The 18,123-nt window shown below is 44.2% G+C and overlaps 1 protein-coding gene across 4 annotated transcripts in view; it reads right to left on the bottom strand.

Moving 5' to 3' along the window:
- The window catches only part of ELMO1 (engulfment and cell motility 1), a 462,043-nt gene that overhangs the window by 345,269 nt on the left and 98,651 nt on the right, over positions 1 to 18,123 (bottom strand). For all 4 annotated transcript variants that reach the window (XM_025211243.1, XM_006029749.2, XM_025211244.1 and 1 more), the window contains exon 4: positions 931 to 971. In XM_025211243.1, coding sequence (XP_025067028.1) covers positions 931 to 971 — 41 coding nt within the window. The remainder of the gene's footprint in view (positions 1 to 930; positions 972 to 18,123) is intronic.

The raw sequence follows: 18,123 nt of genomic DNA, 5'->3' as shown, positions 1-18,123 counted from the left end.
TATTATGTTCAATATTTTAGTTCCATGCCACTACTACCAGGAAATAGACAATTGTACAGCAGTTACAGCAGCTAAGCTTAAAAATACGTATTGCAGTCTATTCAGTGATCTCCTAAATTGTGAACTGGAACATCTGGGCAATAAAAGTAGGTGCACTCTAAAGTTTTAGGGTAAACTCTCTCCCTTCAACACTTAATATCACTCACTGGACACAGCTACACATACATATTAATGCAATGTAATAAACTCCAGTACTTATTGCACCAGAGTTTATTGATCCCAGGGGCACATTTACATGTGCGCTCAGGATGGCAGTACGTTGAGCCAGGTCAGAGCAGCCCCAGGTGCCTGGGGAATCAACTGGTCACCCTGCCAACCTAGGACTGCTCTGCCTGGCTCAATGTGCTGCAGAGGGGCTGGCTGGGGCATAAGGGTGCTTCAGCGTAGCACATAGAGTTTTTTTTACTCTGCGGCAGGTTAGTACTTGTATTTAAGTACTATCCTGCTGCAGAGTAAATTAATTTACTGCAGCCTAATAGAGGTGCACGTGTAAACGTGTGACATTTACTGCAGAGCTAATTAGTAAATATCTAAATTATCTAAATATCTAATATTAGCACAATAAATATCTTGTGTAGACATGCCTATTGATACAATACATAGGCAATTTGTTGGCTTTCTGCATAGGAATAAATTTCCATCTTAACAGAAATAAATATAAGTCCACACCAATGCACAACTTTTCAAGCAATTGATTCAATAGATATTACCTATTCTAAATTTAAAGATAAAACAACTTCAAAATGTATTAAACTAATCAGCAGTGTCTATGGACATCTGAATTATCCCGCAGAAAATCTATGCCTGTTATTTATTTTAGCAATGAAAGAAAGTATAATATCCAGTTTCTAGATACAGAGCAGAACTTACCCATCACAGACTTCTTTTATTATTGCAGACAATGGCTTTTTCTGTTTAAAACAAAGGAAAATTCACTGAACTGAAACATCAAAACATTGTATTTAAATATGCATTTTAACAAAATGTATACCTCTGGTTCAATTCAATAATGCAAGTTAATAGTAATTAATTTTTAATATTTAGATTGATAACATTAAGAAGTTTTCTGGCATTTGGGGCACCTGACCCACACATATATTAATGCTATGTATTAGCACAACGACCTTTTTATTACAGCTGTTTAGCATTATGAGTCAAGGGAGATTTTGGTCACCTTTAACCCTGCGGTATCATATAAGCTTTTTGGGTGGAAAAAAGAATCAGGCGATTGTTGTATACGTCGCATCTCATGGTCTAACAGAGACAGAATGTTCAAATTCCAACATGAGCATTTTTCAGGAATGATGCATGGAGAAAGCTGCAACTTGTTTTTTATTTTTCAGCAGCTTTCGTTGCTTCCAGATATCAACCATGGGTGATGACAAAATCATGTTTTGATTGTGAAATTCAGCAAAAAAAACCCCAGAATTTATTCTGCAGTGCTCCCTTTTAAGTACACATGACACTATCCCTGAAGCACACCCATTGAAAGGTGCTAAGATTCCAATTATGTGAATTCTCCTTTATAATGAATCTGCAACGTAACCATTTGTGTGTGGTGCCATATGGACTAGATAAAGTTGGCTTTACTGTTTTGGCTCCCAAAATAGAAGGAACAGTAGTCTAGTTTAATGATGTTGTAATACTCTGAATGCTGTTATAGACATAACGTACATCTCTAAAAGAGACACCATCAGCTGAAAGAAAATAAGCGTTTGCCACTTGCGAAGCAGTTGGTATTTGTGGGTAAAGATAAAAGGGCTTCAACTCATTTTCAAAACACTGCTGTAGCATTTCTCACCTCTTCTGTACCAAAAGTCTGAATAGACTGCAGTATCAAACCTTTGTTTCTTTAAAAAAAAAAAAAAGGTTCTGGGTGAAATTTTCGCATGAAAGTCCCACATACTATCAATGGGTCCTGAATGTCCAATTTGTGTATAGAATCATAGAAAATTAGGGTTGGAAGGGACCTCAGGAGGTCACCTAGTCCACTGTTTCTCAACCCATGGTACATGTGCCCCTCGGGGCAAGTAAGACATGGGCAGGGGGTAGGCGGGTGCTGTGTTTTGAGTTTGGTCCACGGCCCCACACCCTCACCAGGCAGGCTGGAGGAGTCTTTGCCTGTTTGGGCTGGAAATTCCAGCCACCGCCCCTCTCACCACATCCAGTATGTTGGGGCTTTGACTCCCCAGCATCAGTGTGCTGGGGGACAGGGAGGGAGGCCCCACGCAAGCTGCTTTCCCGGGCTGTGGTCTGTGAGGAAGAAGTAGGACTCGGCTCATGGTAGTAAAACCAGAAGTGCCATAGTGGGACTCCCGGTTTCACTTTTCTCGCGTTGATCAGCAGGTGGTACGTAAGGTACAAAAGGTTGAGAACCACTGATCTAGTCCAACCTCCTGCTCAAAGTAGGACCATCCCCAACTAGATCATCCCAGGCAGGACTTTGTCAACCCAGGTCTTAAAAACCTCCAAGGATGGAGATTCTACCGCCTCTCTAGGGAACCCATTCCAGTGCTTCACCACCCTCCTAGAGAGAGAGTTTTTCTTAATATCCAACCTAAACTTCCCTTGCAGCAACTTGAACCATTACTCCTTCTTCTGTCATCGGCCACCACTGAGAACAGTCTAGCTCCATCCTGTTTGGAACCTCCCTTCAGGTAGTTGAAGGCTCCTATCAAATCTCCCTTCAAGTCTTCTCTTCTGCAGACTAAATAAGCCCAGTTCCCTCAGCCTCTCCTCAGATATCATGTTCCCTAGCCCCCTCACCATTTTTGTTGACCTCTGCTAGATTCTCTCCAACTTGTCCACATCCCTTCTGTAGTGAGGGACCCCAAAACTGGACACAGTACTCCAGGTGTGGCTTCACCAGTGCCAAATAGAGGGGAAGAATCACTTCCCTCGACCTGCAGTTAACACTCCTCCTAATGCAGCACAGTATGCTGTTAGCCCTCTTGGCAACAAGGGCACACTGTTGAGTCATATTCAGCTTATTGTCCACTGTAACTCCCAGGTCCTTTTCTGCAGAACTGCTAATTAGCCAGTTGGTCCCAAGCCTGTAGCAGTACATGGGATTCTTCTGTCCAAAGTTCAGGACTTTGTACTTGTTCTTGTTGAACCTCATGCGATTTGTTTTGACCCAATCCTCCAATTTTTCCAGGTCTCTCTGAACCCTAGCCTTACCCTCCAGCATATCTACTACTCCCTTCACCTTCGTGTCATCCACAAACCTGCCGAGGATCCAGTCATCTCATCATAGAAAGCAATCAGGTTGGTCAGAGAAGGCTTGCCATTGGTGAATCCATGCCAACTGTTCCTGCTCACTTTCTTCTCCTCCAGGTCCTTAAAAATGAATTCCTTGAGGACATGCTCCATGATTTTTCTAGGACTAAGGTGAGGCTGACTGGTCTGTAGTTCCCTAGATCCTCCGTCTTCCTTTTGTTAAAGATGGGCACTATATTTGCCCTTTTCCAATTGTCTGGGACATCCCCCTATTGCCACAAGTTTTCAAAGGTAATGGCTAGCAGCTCTACAATCACATTGGCCAACTCCCTCAGCACACTTGGATGTACTGCATCCAGCCTCAAGGACTTGTATACTCCAGCTTTTGTAACTGAAGAAAGCTGAGGCACTTTAATCTACAGCAAAAGCTATGTTATCCAGCACTTTACCATCCAGAATGCTCGACTAACCAGCATCTGTCAATACAAATCTTCCCTCCAAGGAACGGGGCAAAAGTGAAACCGGAGAGCCCACTTCTGGTTTTGCCACCACAAGCTGAGTCCCACTTCTTCCTTGTGGACCATGGCCCAGGGCAAAGCAGCCTGCATGGGGCCAAACACAGCATATTTGTTTCACTGGCATATTTGATTAACCAGCATCCCCCATTTGCCATGGATTCTGGATAACAGAGCTTTTACTATATCTATATATAAAATGAAGTGTATGTCTGTATGTATGTTCACTTATAAACTTGAGAATGGCTGGTCCTATCTACTCTAAACCTTCCAAAATCACTGAATACCACCTGAAGAAAATTATAGGCAGGTTATTTTTCACTTGACCTTTTTGGGGGCTTCCAGTGACTATTTAATGGAGCAATGCTTTCCACATTCATAGATTCACAGATTGTAGAGTCAGAAGGGACCACAAAGGATCATAGTGTCTGACCCCCTGCCCCTGGCAGGAAAGAGGACCGAGGTCAGATGACCCTAGCCAGGTGTCTATCAAGCCTCCCCTTGAAGACCTCCAAGTTAGGTGATAGTACCACTGCTCTTGGAAGCCAATCCAGATTCTGGCCACCCTTACTGTAAACAATTTCTTCCTAATGTCTAACCTGAATCTACTCTCCACTAGTTTGCACCCATTATTCCTAGTTACTCCTAGGGGTGGCTCCAGTAAATAGCTCATCTTCAATTCCCTGTTGTCCTCCCTTGATAAACTTATAGATGGCTACAAGGTCTGCCCTCAGACTTCTCTTGTGAAGGCTGAAGAGATCCAGATCCCTCAGCCTCCCCTCGTAGGGTCTTTCATGGAAGCCGCTAATCATGTGAGTGGCCCTCCTCTGAACCCTCTCCAGATTCTCCGTGTCCCTCTTGAAGTGCGGTGCCCAAAACTGGACACAGTACTCCAACTGCGGCCTGATCAATGCTGCATAGAGGGAGAGCATCACCTCCCTCTATCTGTTGATCACACATCTGCTAATGCACAACAAGGTGTGATTGGCCTTGTTGATGGCTTTGTTACACAGCTGGCTCATCTTGGAGTCAACTATGACACCAAGACCCCTCTCAGCCACTGAGGAGGTCATCCCCCAACCTATAGGCGTGCAGGGGATTCCTCCTCCCTAGGTGGAGTACCTTGCATTTATCTTTGTTAAATTGCATCCTATTTCGTTCTTCCCATTGATCCAACCTGTCCAGATCGGCCTATATCTGCTCCCTGCCCTCTGGTGTGTTAACTCTGCCCCATAACTTGGTATCATCTGCAAACTTGGGAGAGGGTGCTCTCTGCACCCTCATCCAAATCATTGATGAAGGTATTAAATAACATTGGTCCAAGCACTGAACCCTGAGGGACCCCACTGCCCACCTCCTTCCAGGCCAAAAACAACCCGTCCACCACCACTCTCTGGGTGTGGTCCCTAAGCCAGCTGCCCACCCACCTGACTGTGTAAGCATCCACTCCACAGCCTGCTATCTTCCCTATAAGAATAGGATGCAAAGCTGTGTCAAAGGCCTTCTTAAAGTCCAGGTAGATGACATCAGCCTCAGCTCCTATGTCAAGGCATTGTGTGACCTGGTCATAAAAGGCTATAAGGTTTGTCAGGCAGGATCTACCTGTGACGAACCTGTGCTGGTTTCTTTTCAGCATCATTTCTCCTGCTGGGCTTTCACAAATGCGCTCTTTGATGATTTTTTCCAATATTTTCCCCAAGGATAGAGGTAAGACTGACTGGCCTAAAATTACCCAGCTCATCCTTTCTCCCCTTCTTAAAAAGGCACCACACTGGCTCTTTTCCAATCCTCAGGGACCTGGCCAGAGCACCATGAATGCTCAAACAGCCGTGCCAGCGGCTCAGCTATGACACTGGCCAATTCCTTCAGCATCCGTGGATGGAGGTCATCCAGGCCGCTGACTTCTACCCATCCAGCCCCTCCAAGTGCTCCTTAACTAAGTCAGCACTAACCTTTGATGGTCTAGTGCCTTTTGGACATCTGTCTATGCTCAAGGTGGGGGAAGTGTCTTGGTTAGTACTTAGGAATACTGAAGCAAAGAACTCATTGAAGAGCTCCACCTTTTTCCTTGCATCAACCACCAATTCTCCTAAGTCATCCTGCAGGGGCCCTATGTTACTCTGTGCCTTCCTCTTGCTTGCTATGTATCCGTAGAAGGATTTTTTATTGCCCTTAATTGTTGTAGCCAGCCTAAGCTCCAATCCTGCCTTGGCCTGCCTAACTGATTCCCTGCAACAGCGCACCAGGGAAGTGTATTCCTCCTTGGTGGCTGCCCCCTGCTTCCACTGCCTATAAATCTCTTTCTTTTCCCCCAGTTTTTTCTGGAGTTCCCTGTTCAGCCAAGGGGGCTTTTTATCCCCTTACCCGCTTTCCTGCTTAAGGGGATCCTTTTGTGCCCCAAGGATCACTCCCTTGAGAAACCTCCAACCGACCTGGACCCCCATTTGCTCAATGCTCTTGAGTTTCACCACCTAACTAACTAGCCTTCTAAGTTTACTAAAGTTGACCCTTCTGAAGTCTAACACTTTAGCCTCACTGGATATTTTTCCTACCCTTTGCTGGACAGTGAACTCTACCAAGTGATGGTCACTATCTCCCAGGTTACATGGACAGTTATATGTGGCTTGCTCCACAACTGGTAGTTGAAGAGTGTAGTATATAACTGGCTACAACAGGAAACATTACAAACATTGTTTACAAAGAAGTTCTACAATGAAGATTATTCATTTGGATGTCATTTGAAATGTCACTCCACATTAAATATTAAATGTTAAATATGTTGTATTATGTTCTTTAAAAATAAATAATATTTTTACCTAAATATGTTGTACTAAGTTCTTTGAAAATAAACAAACACCGCAATTACAAAAATAATTACTCGGGCAAAGAACGGGTCCTTTCACTAGTTATACCACTAATATTGAAGCTGTACACACAGATTTACACTGAGTTAAATGTATTTTATATGAATTTTGAGATGACTTATTACCCATCTCATCTGGCATAAGTTACACTAATATAAGGTACAATATATATGCGCCCATACTTGGGGTTGTACTGGTTTAACCAATTTAGTCACACAACTTTTGTGGTAGAATGCCATCTCTGTCTCTTCCCAGGCTGATGATCAATCTGACAATTTGGTTGCCCTGCTCACTGCAGAAGGCAGACATCCCTGGCCCCATCAGCTTCAGGTAACCCCGAGTTGTAAACTGAGCTGGATACATTCCTGGGGGACGGGGAAACCTGCTCCGTCTGCCTATGTGACTGGCCTCACACACCTGGGTTGGGGCTTGAACTCCCTATTGTTCTAAGCCGGGGTGGGCAATTATTTTGGGCAGAGGGCCGCTTACTAAACTTTGGCAAGCAATCAAGGGCCGCATGACAGGCAGCCAGGGGCAGATAAATATTAATTTTCTAAATGTTTTAGGGGCCCCGTGGGCCGGATAGAATGGCCTGGCAGGCTGCATCTGACCCTTGGGCTGCATTTTGCCCATCCCTGTTCTAAGCAATGTCATCAAGACCAGGAGGGGGCTACAGACCCTGCCAGTCTACCCAGCAACCAGTGATGCATTTCAAATTGGTTGGCTGGCAGGCAACAACTGCTGGCCTTCACTGGATCAAGTAAATGAGGCTGTAAGGTCTATATAAGTTAAGGACTGCCCAGGAGGAGAGGCAGCAACCAAAGCTCACTCTCCGTCTTGAAACTCATGTTCAATGAACTGCTTGCTTCCAGAGGGAACCACCACCTACCTCTGGATGATACTTGTGAGTGAACTACTTGAGATCCAATTAGATATATAGCTTGCAGTAACTCAGATGCATGATCAAAGACTACCATGCCACTGTTTGCTCTAAGGTATTTCTCTGATATTGCTCTACACTGTACCCTATTCCAAACCTATTCCTTGTAACCAATAACGTCCTCCTCTGTACCTAGCATGGGAGACTTATTGGGAGAGAGTCTAAATTATGCCTTGGGATCCCCTTGATTCAGCTAAGGGAGACCACCATTTGTGCTTCAGACAGAAGGAAGCACCCCAAGTTCTTGCAGTGGGTCAAGTACCCCTCAAGGACTAACTAGGCCTGTGTTTCCAGCGGCCACAGGGCCAAAATCAGTCCAGACCCTGGGTGGAGGTGGTGTTACCACCAGGCTTGCGGGTGTGCTCCAGGAAAGGGGTTGGCCAGACGTGAGGCACCCCTAGGGAGGCACTCGGAGCCTGGAAGGTGGTCAAGTGCAGTAAGGCAGGTGGCTCAGCACAGGAGCACCTCCTACTGGCCCACCACAACTTTCACTATACTGCACACAGGTCATTTAGTTGTATAAATTAATTTGACATTTGATACTCAAACTATGAAATAAATATAAAGTAACAAGACTTGTGCACCAGTTAGAAAGGAGTCAGCCAGGGCAGCCCTAATCAGGGCTGTTCCTAAGAGGGGTGCGAATCAGGGCAACTGCCCCAGGCCCTGCACTTTAGGGGGGCCCGCAGAGCCGGTCAGAGTGGCAGCTCGACTTACAGCCACTCGCTACCTTCCCCCCACCCCCGCTGCTGATGCTACAATGGCATCGGCAGCTTTTTCAGGTCTGGGATTGGAGCGGGGGTGGGGCCCTGCATGGGCTGATTTGCCTCAGGCCCCACACCCTGCTCAGGTCACCTTTGGCCCTAATACTTAAAAACAAATGGCTTCTGCCATGCGAGTGGAAGTGTATTAGTGAAATCTGTCAGAGGAACTTAGTTAACAGTAAAATGAATAACTGGCACTCCACTTGAAAACAAATATTACCCTACCCATTAGCTACCATATAGCACACTAAAGCAACTTCATACTAGTAAAACAAGCATTTATAAATTAACCAATCTAAAATACAGGATAGTAAGATGCTAATAATCTACTAACACATTCTTTCTGTTAGCTGCATTGAATAATAATGAACAACACTGGACAAAAATCCTCTCCCCATTTCATACAAGGCAGATGCAATGACACCAGTACAAATGTTCACAGCTGTAAGCAAGATGTTGTAAAAATATGATGGCTGCTGCAACTCTCCCCATGAAATCACTCTAGTAGAGTTAAATAACTCATGGCTGGAGAGAAAGCTTTGGCAGACCACATATCAAAAGTGTAATGCAAGTATTACTACAACAAGCTCTGTACACAAGACATTCCTCTAGACCAACAAAAGAGTTATTCTCTTTGAAAGTGACAGATGAGTTAAGGAATAACTTCACTGCTCTCTCTTCTTCCAAGTTATCTCACAAGTGTGTCAAGAATTCCTTTGTCACCCTGATATTACACGCGGTAAGAAGAACCTTTATGCTCAGACCAACAATTACAGGACTGCTATTTACTGTACAGATAGTACCTTACTTGTGATAGAAAGCCAATAGAAGCTACTTTTTTCCCCCTGTCAAATTAACAGCAAAAAGCCTCTTCTGTTTTCTCCAGAGTAACTTTTGCCCAATGCATTCCAAGTGTACCAGTTTTCTAATCTAGCTGTAAAATACTGGCATGATGTCAAGGGAAAGGGAATCATTATATCTATCATTGTTTAATTATGCAACTCAAGAATCTATGTTACTGAATTTAAATGTGACTACTGTGCATGTATTTCTGAAAGACAAATCCACTTTATTATTGTTTGGTTTAATGAATGATTACAAGGACACTATCCAAGATCTCAGACTTTTCTATATCAGGAACAGTATTTTGTACAGTAGTTTAGTAGCATACAATTTCTGTATACTTCTAAGGATGGAAGAGCCCTGATCGAGGAAAGAGAAGCCATCAACACATGTTGGAAGAAGCATTTTGAAGACCTTCTCAAATCGAGAATCTGTTATTGACAAGAGTGCTCCCAACTCCGTCCTATAACACTCAGATACAATCTTGCAATCCATCCAACCCTTGACAAGGTGAGGAAAGCCATCAAGCAGATGAAGAATGATAATGCATCTGGAACAGATGGAATCCCTGCTGAAATCTTCAAGCAGAGGGAGAGGAGCTTATATCAGAGCTCCATGCCCTGATTTTCAGGATCTGGAATGATGAGAAAATCCCAGATGACCTCAGGGATGCCAAGATCATGACAATCTTCAGGAAAGGAGACAGTCTGACTGTGGAAATGACAGAGGGATCACCTTCCTGTTCACAGAAACCAACATTGCGAGAACCCTCCTGAACTGTCTCCGTCCACCTGCTGAAGAGCTCCTCCCAGAATCTGTAAGGGTTTAGGGCATCAAAAGGTACAACCAACAGGATCTTCACTACTCACCAGCTGCAGGAAAAATGCCAGGAACAACATAAACCTCTCTATATGGCCTCCTAACACAAGCCTTCAATTCTGTCAACCGAGAAGCACGGTGAAAAATCCTTCTGAAGTACATATTCCAAGTGAAATTTATCATCATGCCTACTCCATAACAGTATGCAACTGATGATTCTCGGTAATGGATCTTTCACAGATCCCTTTGGGGTTAAGACAGGAGTTAAGCAAGGCTTTGTCATCACTCTGACACTCTTCTCAATATACCATATCGTGATGATACATCTGACCACCAACAAATTTCCAGTCAGAGTGGAGCTAAATTACCAAATGGATGGTAAACTGCTTAATCCTTGACTGAGCCAAAACCAAGCCTATCCTGACTTCAATCATCAAGCTCCAGTACACTGACGAAGCTGTCGCGTGTTGTCACTCAGAAGCAGACCTTTAGGCAATTATCAACATCTTTACCGAGGCATACGAGAAAACGGGACTGATGCTTAACATTCAGAATACTAAGGTCCTCCATCAACAAGCTCTTAAAGAGCAGTCCCCAGCTCCGGTAATTCAGATTTATGGTGAGACTCTGGAGAACACTGAATATTTCCCATACCTCCGATGCTCTCTCTTGCAGAAGGCTGACATTGATTAAGAAATCCAACATCACCTCAAATGTGCAAGTGCAGCCTTAGGATACCCAAGGAAACAGGTGGTTGAAGATCACAACAACAGGTCCAAAACCAAGCTCATGATTTATCAAGCAGTCATGATCCCTACCTTACTGTGTGGAGCTGAGACATGGACAACGTATAGGAGACACCTCAAGTCACTGGATAAGTACCATCAATGCTGCCTGTGAAAGATCCTTCAAATTCAGTGGGAAAGACAGTCTCACCAACATTGGCACTAACAAACACCATGAGCATCAAGGCAATGTTCATCCAACATAAACTTCACCAGATGTCCAACTCCAGACTCCCAAAGCAAGTTTTAGTTTCCCAACTCAGTCAAGGTATACACACTCAAGGAGAGGTCAGAGAAAGCACTTCAAGGACATCCTCAAGGCCAACTTAAAAAAAATGCAATATCAACATCAACTCATGGGAGAGTACCGTCCAAAACTGCCCCAAATAGAGGAAGAGTCTGCTGCAAGATCTCAGTACTTTGTGACCTCACAACAACAACAGGAGATGGAAAAGTGGGAGAATGGCAAAAACAGCATGTCGCAGACCAAATCAAGAATCTGGAGCCACCCATCCCACAAGGAAATGTGCACAAGTTGCAGCAAAATCTGTTGATCCTGGATTGGCCTTATCAACCACCTTCAGATCCACAGATAAGATAATCATGGAAGACAATCATCCTCAACTGTGAGAAATTGCCAATGATCCTGATTTTCACTGATAAAAATGCATTTATTTTTGAATATACATGAGAACATAAGAGACCACCTAGCATACTTGTAAACATACTACTAATGTTAGTTCAACCTGCTTATACTATGGCCTTATTTTACAGCAACCTGCAATATTAACATGGCATAACTGGTCAAGGTAAACCCTAGGCTATCCCAACCACCTAACCCTTCCAAAAAAAAATATTGCCGTGAATATACTTTGATTTTAACTCTTCAATTAACGCGTTCAGAAACAACTTTGTTCAAGAATAGCCTACATTACTGGTTCCAATCCAAACAAGAGGTGTATGAGGAACTTGTCACATAACAGCAGCTTGGTCTACTATGTAGAAATAGAAAAGCATTTATGACTGTAACAGGGACTCAGACAGGAGTCCTGTTACTTAAGCAAACTTGGGCAAGGTGGACCTGCGGATGAAAACTGCCAGGTGGAAGAACTTACACACCTGAAAAGGGATTGAGTGATTAGCCCACCAAAAAACCGGCATAAAAGCTGGCAGGGGGGAAAGACCCATTGTCTTCGGGCACAAGAGGACAATGAGGGGCAGCCAAAGCCTGAGACAGAGAGAAAAGATAAAAGGCTCACCTGATGACTTCAGAGAGACATCAGGATCCCGGGATCTGAATCTGAGAAATGCCAGGCAAGCCCTGTACCTTGTAAACTTCAGCAGCTCCGGTGAGTGAAGGAAGAACCGGGGCTGGACAGAGCAGCACGGCGGGGAAACCATAAGCAGCAATAGGGACCCTGAGACTTCGGGCTGGAAGGAGGAGCCCACGCCAGACCCTGACCCCCAGACTGATAGCGTTGCCGAGAGCAGCGGAGTGGGAAACAGGGAAACAGCCAGTACTGCTCCTGATAAGCAGCGGATGCAGGAGATGCGGGGAACACGTCTTGTTAATGAGACAATTGGCACTTGAAATGTTCAGTGCTATATTGTATCTGTAAAGTGTTTGAGACCGAGTTAGCTGTCCTGCAACTCAGAAGTGCTTCACTAATGGAGTAATTAGTGAGGATATTGTGCTGGAGCTACTTTATTTTGAGAAAATAAAATCACAGTAAGAATGTTCTATCTGGGTGGCATTTATTGATCACTAGCCTTAAGAAAATCACTGATCTCCCCCATTTTCTTTCAATCTATGTAATGGCAGGCGAGTACAGAGGAGAGATGATGCTAAGATCACCTGACACTCTCACAATGACTATGCCCACAACTAACCATAAAAGATAAGCACTGCTCCTACCAGCATTAATGTTTTCACATTCTCAACAGAGAAAGCTCCGTCTTCATTGCACAGGTAAAGGATGATCAGCTGCTGTATCTGGACATGTGGATTATCACCAGACCTGGTGTAAGTACCCACCATTGCACAGCCTTACCACAGCTACTATATCCTCTCTACCTGTGCATTCATCTGTGAGGGTCACATCCCAGGGCTCTTTGGGCTGACATGCTCCAAGATTTTTTTTTCCCTAGCCAGCTGTGTCAAATGCAGGAAAAACACCATGTTCCTTCAGAACTGTGGGTAGGTCACTAGTGGACTAAGAGCGCTTGAGAGATTTAGTCTGCTTCCTCGCTGAAGGACCCAAACCAAATTAAAGCAGGACTAGGATCAGTGAGCCATGAGCAATGCACTGTATCAGTCCAGGTAAGCACAAGACATCAGGACAGGGTGGTATTAAGGCCACCCATTGTGGGGCTTGAATGTCTCTACACTAATGCTAGGAGCATGGGGAACAAACAGGAGGAACTTGCACTCCTGCTTGCAAGCAACAACTTTGAGCTGGTTGGATTAACTGAAACCTGGTGGGACCCTACTCACAATTAGGCAGTAGGCATTGAGGGTTACAGGTTGTACAGGCAGGATAGAGTGGGGGAAAAAGGAGGGGGGGTGTTGCTTTCTATGTTAAGGAACAATATACATCCTCCATTATCAAGATGGGATCAGAGGAGGGCCAAACCAATGTACCATGGGTCAGGATACAAGGGGATTGGGGGGAAAGGGACTTGGGTAGTGGGGGTCTACTATAGACCAACACACCAGGAGGATGAGCTAGACCTGGAATTCTCCAGACAGCTCTCAGAGGCCATACAGTTAAGAGATACAGTTGTCCTAGGTGACCTACATCTGCTGGGAGGAGTAGTCAGTCAAATCTAACTGCTCACATAGGTTCTTAACCTACATATAGAACCTGAACCTAAACCTAATGCAGGAGGTATACAATTCCACTAGGGAAATGCCTTGCTGAACTTGGTGTTAGCTACAGGGGATGATCTGGTGGGGAATCTGCAGGTACAAGGTAACCTAGGGGATACTGACCACTGATTGATTGAATTCACTATCCGGAATAGGGTGGGTAAACTAATTAGCAGGGCTGAAGTACTAGACTTCAGAAAGGCTAAATTCAATACGCTCAGGCATTAAAAGTTCAAGAGCACTGGCAAAATGGGGGTTCAGGAAGGGTGGTTGTTCCTCAAGGGAGCAATCCTACGGGTGTAGAAGGAGACAATCCCATTGTGCATAAAAAGGGGCAAAGGGACCAAGAAGCCCTCTTGGCTGAACAGGGAAGTCCAGGAAAGCCCAAGGGCAAAGAAAGAGGTATACAGGCTGTGGAAGCAGGGGATAGCTACCAAGGAGGAGTATACCTCCCTGGCTTGCAATTGCAGGAAATTGGTTAGGAAGGCCAAAGCAGAATTAGAACTTAGGCTGGCGACAAAAATTAAGGACAACAAAAAGTCCTTCTTCAGGTATATAGGGAGCAAACGGAAGGCTCAGGATAGAACAGGACCCCTACAGGACAAACTAGGGCAATTGATGACAGAGAGGGGGGACAAAGCTGAGCTCTTCAATGAGTTCTTTGCATCTATATTCCTAGACACAGACCAGGAAAAATCTCCCAATTGGATCACAGATAGATACACCAGCCCACCAACTGTTAGTGCAGACTTAATGAAGGGGCACTTGGAGGGGCTGGAAGTGTTCAACTCAGCAGGCCCGGATGAACTTCATCCAAGGGTGCTGAAGCAATTGGCCAGTGTTAGAGCAGATCCACTGGCACACTTGTTTGAGCACTCATGGAACTCCGGTCAGGTCCCAGAGGACTTGAAAAGGGCCAGTGTGGCCCCTATTTTCAAGAAGGGGAGGAGGGACAAACCAGGAAACTATAGACCAGCTAGTCTCACCTCTATCCTTGGGAAAACTCTAGAAAAAATCATTAAGGATTACATTTGTGGGAGCCACAGCATGGTTTTTGTGGGAGCCCAGCAGGGGAAATAATGCTGAAAGAAAATCATTGCAGGTAGATCCTGCCTGACTAACCTTGTTCCTTTTTATGACCAGGTCACAAAATGCTTAGATGCAGGAATTGAGGTAGATGTCATCTACCTAGGCTTTAAGAAGGCCTTTGATAAGGTATCGCATTCCATTCTCGTAAATAAACTGACAGGCTGCGATGCAGATGATTACATGGTCAGGTGGGTGGCAAATTGGCTTAGGGGTTGCACCCAGAGATTGGTGGTGGATGGGTCGATATCAACCTGGAACAATGTGGGCAGTGGAGTCCCGCAAAGCTTGGTCCTTACGCCAGTGCTATTCAGTGTCTTCATCACTGACTTGAACAAGGACGTAGAGAGCACCCTGTCCAAGTTTGCAGATGATACCAAATTATGGGGCAAAGTTAACACACCAGAGGGTAGGGAGCGGATCCAGATGGGTCTGGACAGATTGGAAAAATGGGCAGAATGAAATAGGATGCAGTTCAGCAAAGACAAGTGCAAAGTGCTGCACCTGGGCAAAAAGAACCACCAACACACTTATAGGCTGGGGGATGACCTTCTCAGCAGCACAGCACTAGAAAGGGATCTTGAAGTCATAGTTAACTCCAAGATGAACATGACTCATCAATGTGATGAGGCGATCAGCAAGGCTAACTGCACTTTATCATGCATTAGCAGATGAATGGCAAACAGGTCCAGGGAGGGAATTCTTCCCTTCTATGCAGCACTGGTCAGGCCACAGTTGGAGTACTGCATCCAGTTTTGGGCACCGCACTTCAAGAGGGATGTGAAGAATCTTGAAAGACTTCAGAGGAGGGCCACTCATATGGTCAGAGGCCTGCAGACAAGGCCCTACAAGGAGAGACTGAGGGACCTCTCTCTCTTCGGCCTTCACAAGAGAAGGCTGAGAGGTGATCTTGTAGCTGCCTATAAATTCATCAGGGGAGGGCTGCAGGGAATAGGCTATGCTCTATTTACTAGGGCACCCCCTGGAGTAACTAGGAACAATGACCACAATGGCTGCAGATTTAGGTTGGACATTAGAAGAAACTTCTTCACGGTAAGGGTTGCCAGAATCTGGAATGGGCTTCTGAGGGAGGTGGTGCTCTCCCTTACCTTGGGGTCTTCAAGAGGAGACTGGACAAGCACCTAGCTGGGGTCATCTGACACCAGCACTCTCTCTTTCCTGCCCAGGGCAGGGGGTCAGACTCAATGACCTACTGAGGTCCCTTCCGACCCTAACATCTATGAATCTATGAGGCTGTAATGCATACAGCCAGCTGAGGAAGGTAGCCTGATCTTAAAGCACCTCCAAACCCACTGAGAGGTTTGTGCATGTTTGCGTCTGCAAACCTGACTTTCCCTTGGGCCAAGGATGAGTTACATCTCCCTTTTAGGTTGCAAGGGAGGCTTGCTAACATCACCTGTTGTAATTTTTCTTGGAGCAGGCCAGGGACCTCAGTACTTTATGTACACCAAAACCTTAAAAGTTGTGTTTTCCACCCCCATCTTAAGAAGTATAGCATTAGTATACATTTATATACCCTAGTTGACACCTCTGCTCCAAATTAACATGAAAAAGCCTTAATAACCCTTTATTTATGGGTAACATGTAGGCCTATTACAGAGAAAGAGCATAGCTAGTGAAGAAAAGAAAAAACACCAACACCGAAGCATGTTGTTCCTAATCAAAATTCAAGATAGTAAGCACAGCATTCTTTTCACAATTAATACTTTGATCCTGCTAACAAATCTTCTGAAGCTCAAAATATTTTTTATTGTTAAATGCCTCAAATGGCTCGTCTTCAGCACTTACAGTAATACAGGCTCCATACACCATTGACACCATACTGATTGGGGCACTGGGCTTCAGGAGACCTGGTCTTCAGTTCTTTAGTTTGCCAAATATAAGCCTGTAGCACACCAATGCCTTATCTGCATATATAAAATGGAGATCAGTAGTTATCTACCTCATAGGAGTGGGTGAAGACCAGCAGGAAATCTAATACAACAGCCATATAAGCACCTTAGACAGATATACAAATATTACATATTGCCTCTTCTCCTTTCACTCCACATTGCAATTCATTCAGATCCCAACCTCCTCTAAGAAAAATGCAGTCTCACTTCTTGGTCCCTAAGTAATTAAAACAGAGCATCAGCCCACAGACCATAATAAAGTGACAGAGAAAAACTAACTAACTGCCTCATCTCCAAAAGCTAGGATATTACCAGTAAAAAGCGTAATAAGGGAAGAATCACCACCTTGCTTGATGTCTCCTTTTAAACCACAAAATGCCTTCACTGTCTCTTCAATCACCCTGCTACTATGCATTCCCAAATACACAAAAAATGGTAGCCAAAAGTATAAGCCATTAGAACTCATGCGATGCCCAAGGAAGATAGAAACAAGTGGATTATAGTATTTTCCCCCTACTACATATGCACCTATCATGAATTTATAGTAAAGTTCTGACTGAGTCTTTAATAATTACGAAGTTAAGTGAGAAATATGAATGTTCACATCACTACCATACTGGATAAACATTCCTCTGAAAAGTGCATATAAAATGATATCTTGTACGATTGCAGAATCTGTCTGGATATTGGAGCATCTGTACATGTGCTCTGGGGTAGAGGGCAGGGTGCTTTAATTAAGGCGACTCTGAGAGCCTCTCCAATTAAAGCACCCGCAGCATCACATGTATTCAGCATTCTGCACTTCAATATGGCAGTGCAAGTGCTTGAACTAAAGCTCGTACTAATTAAACATGCTAATTAGCACACATCAGAGCAGACATCCAGCATGTGTATAGGTGTGCTTGGTGACTTACAAGAGAAGGGTCTCTATATGAAGGAAGAAGGAATCGAATAAGCTGATTTTTTTTTAATTGTCATCTCTTTTGGAATATGATTCTAAAGTCCTGGAGGAAGGTTATAATTGAATGATAAGGTACTTGCAGCTATTCCAGCTGGCCAGAAGGTGAATTAGGTAATTAATAGGTAACCTTGTAATTAATTCACTCATGCATATCCCCAAGTAGCTCATTATTATGCAAAACACTTCCCATAAATATAGAAGAATTAACTTTAAAGGGCTACAAGAGGGGCTCCTGCTGTTTTAAAAAGTAAGCTATTCCAGGGCTTTTGTCTCTTTGCACATACGTACACTACCATTTTAATGTTGTTAGCTCTGCCTCAAGAGGTACAGTGATAACATACATACAAAAATATAACAACTTCAAGGTTCTTACTGGGAGTTCTCAGCAAACAGTATAGTACCAGCAAATTCAAATAGTGAATTTGAAAACAATTTACTAGAACCAGGTATTTTTTTAATTCTCTTATTCTCCTAAAAGCATTCCT

Source organism: Alligator sinensis, unplaced genomic scaffold (genome assembly GCF_000455745.1).
Source record: "Alligator sinensis unplaced genomic scaffold, ASM45574v1 scaffold254_2, whole genome shotgun sequence".
NCBI lineage: Eukaryota > Metazoa > Chordata > Crocodylia > Alligatoridae > Alligator > Alligator sinensis.
The sequence above is the reverse complement of the archived record's forward strand: the minus strand, read 5'-3'. Positions and strand labels throughout refer to the sequence as shown.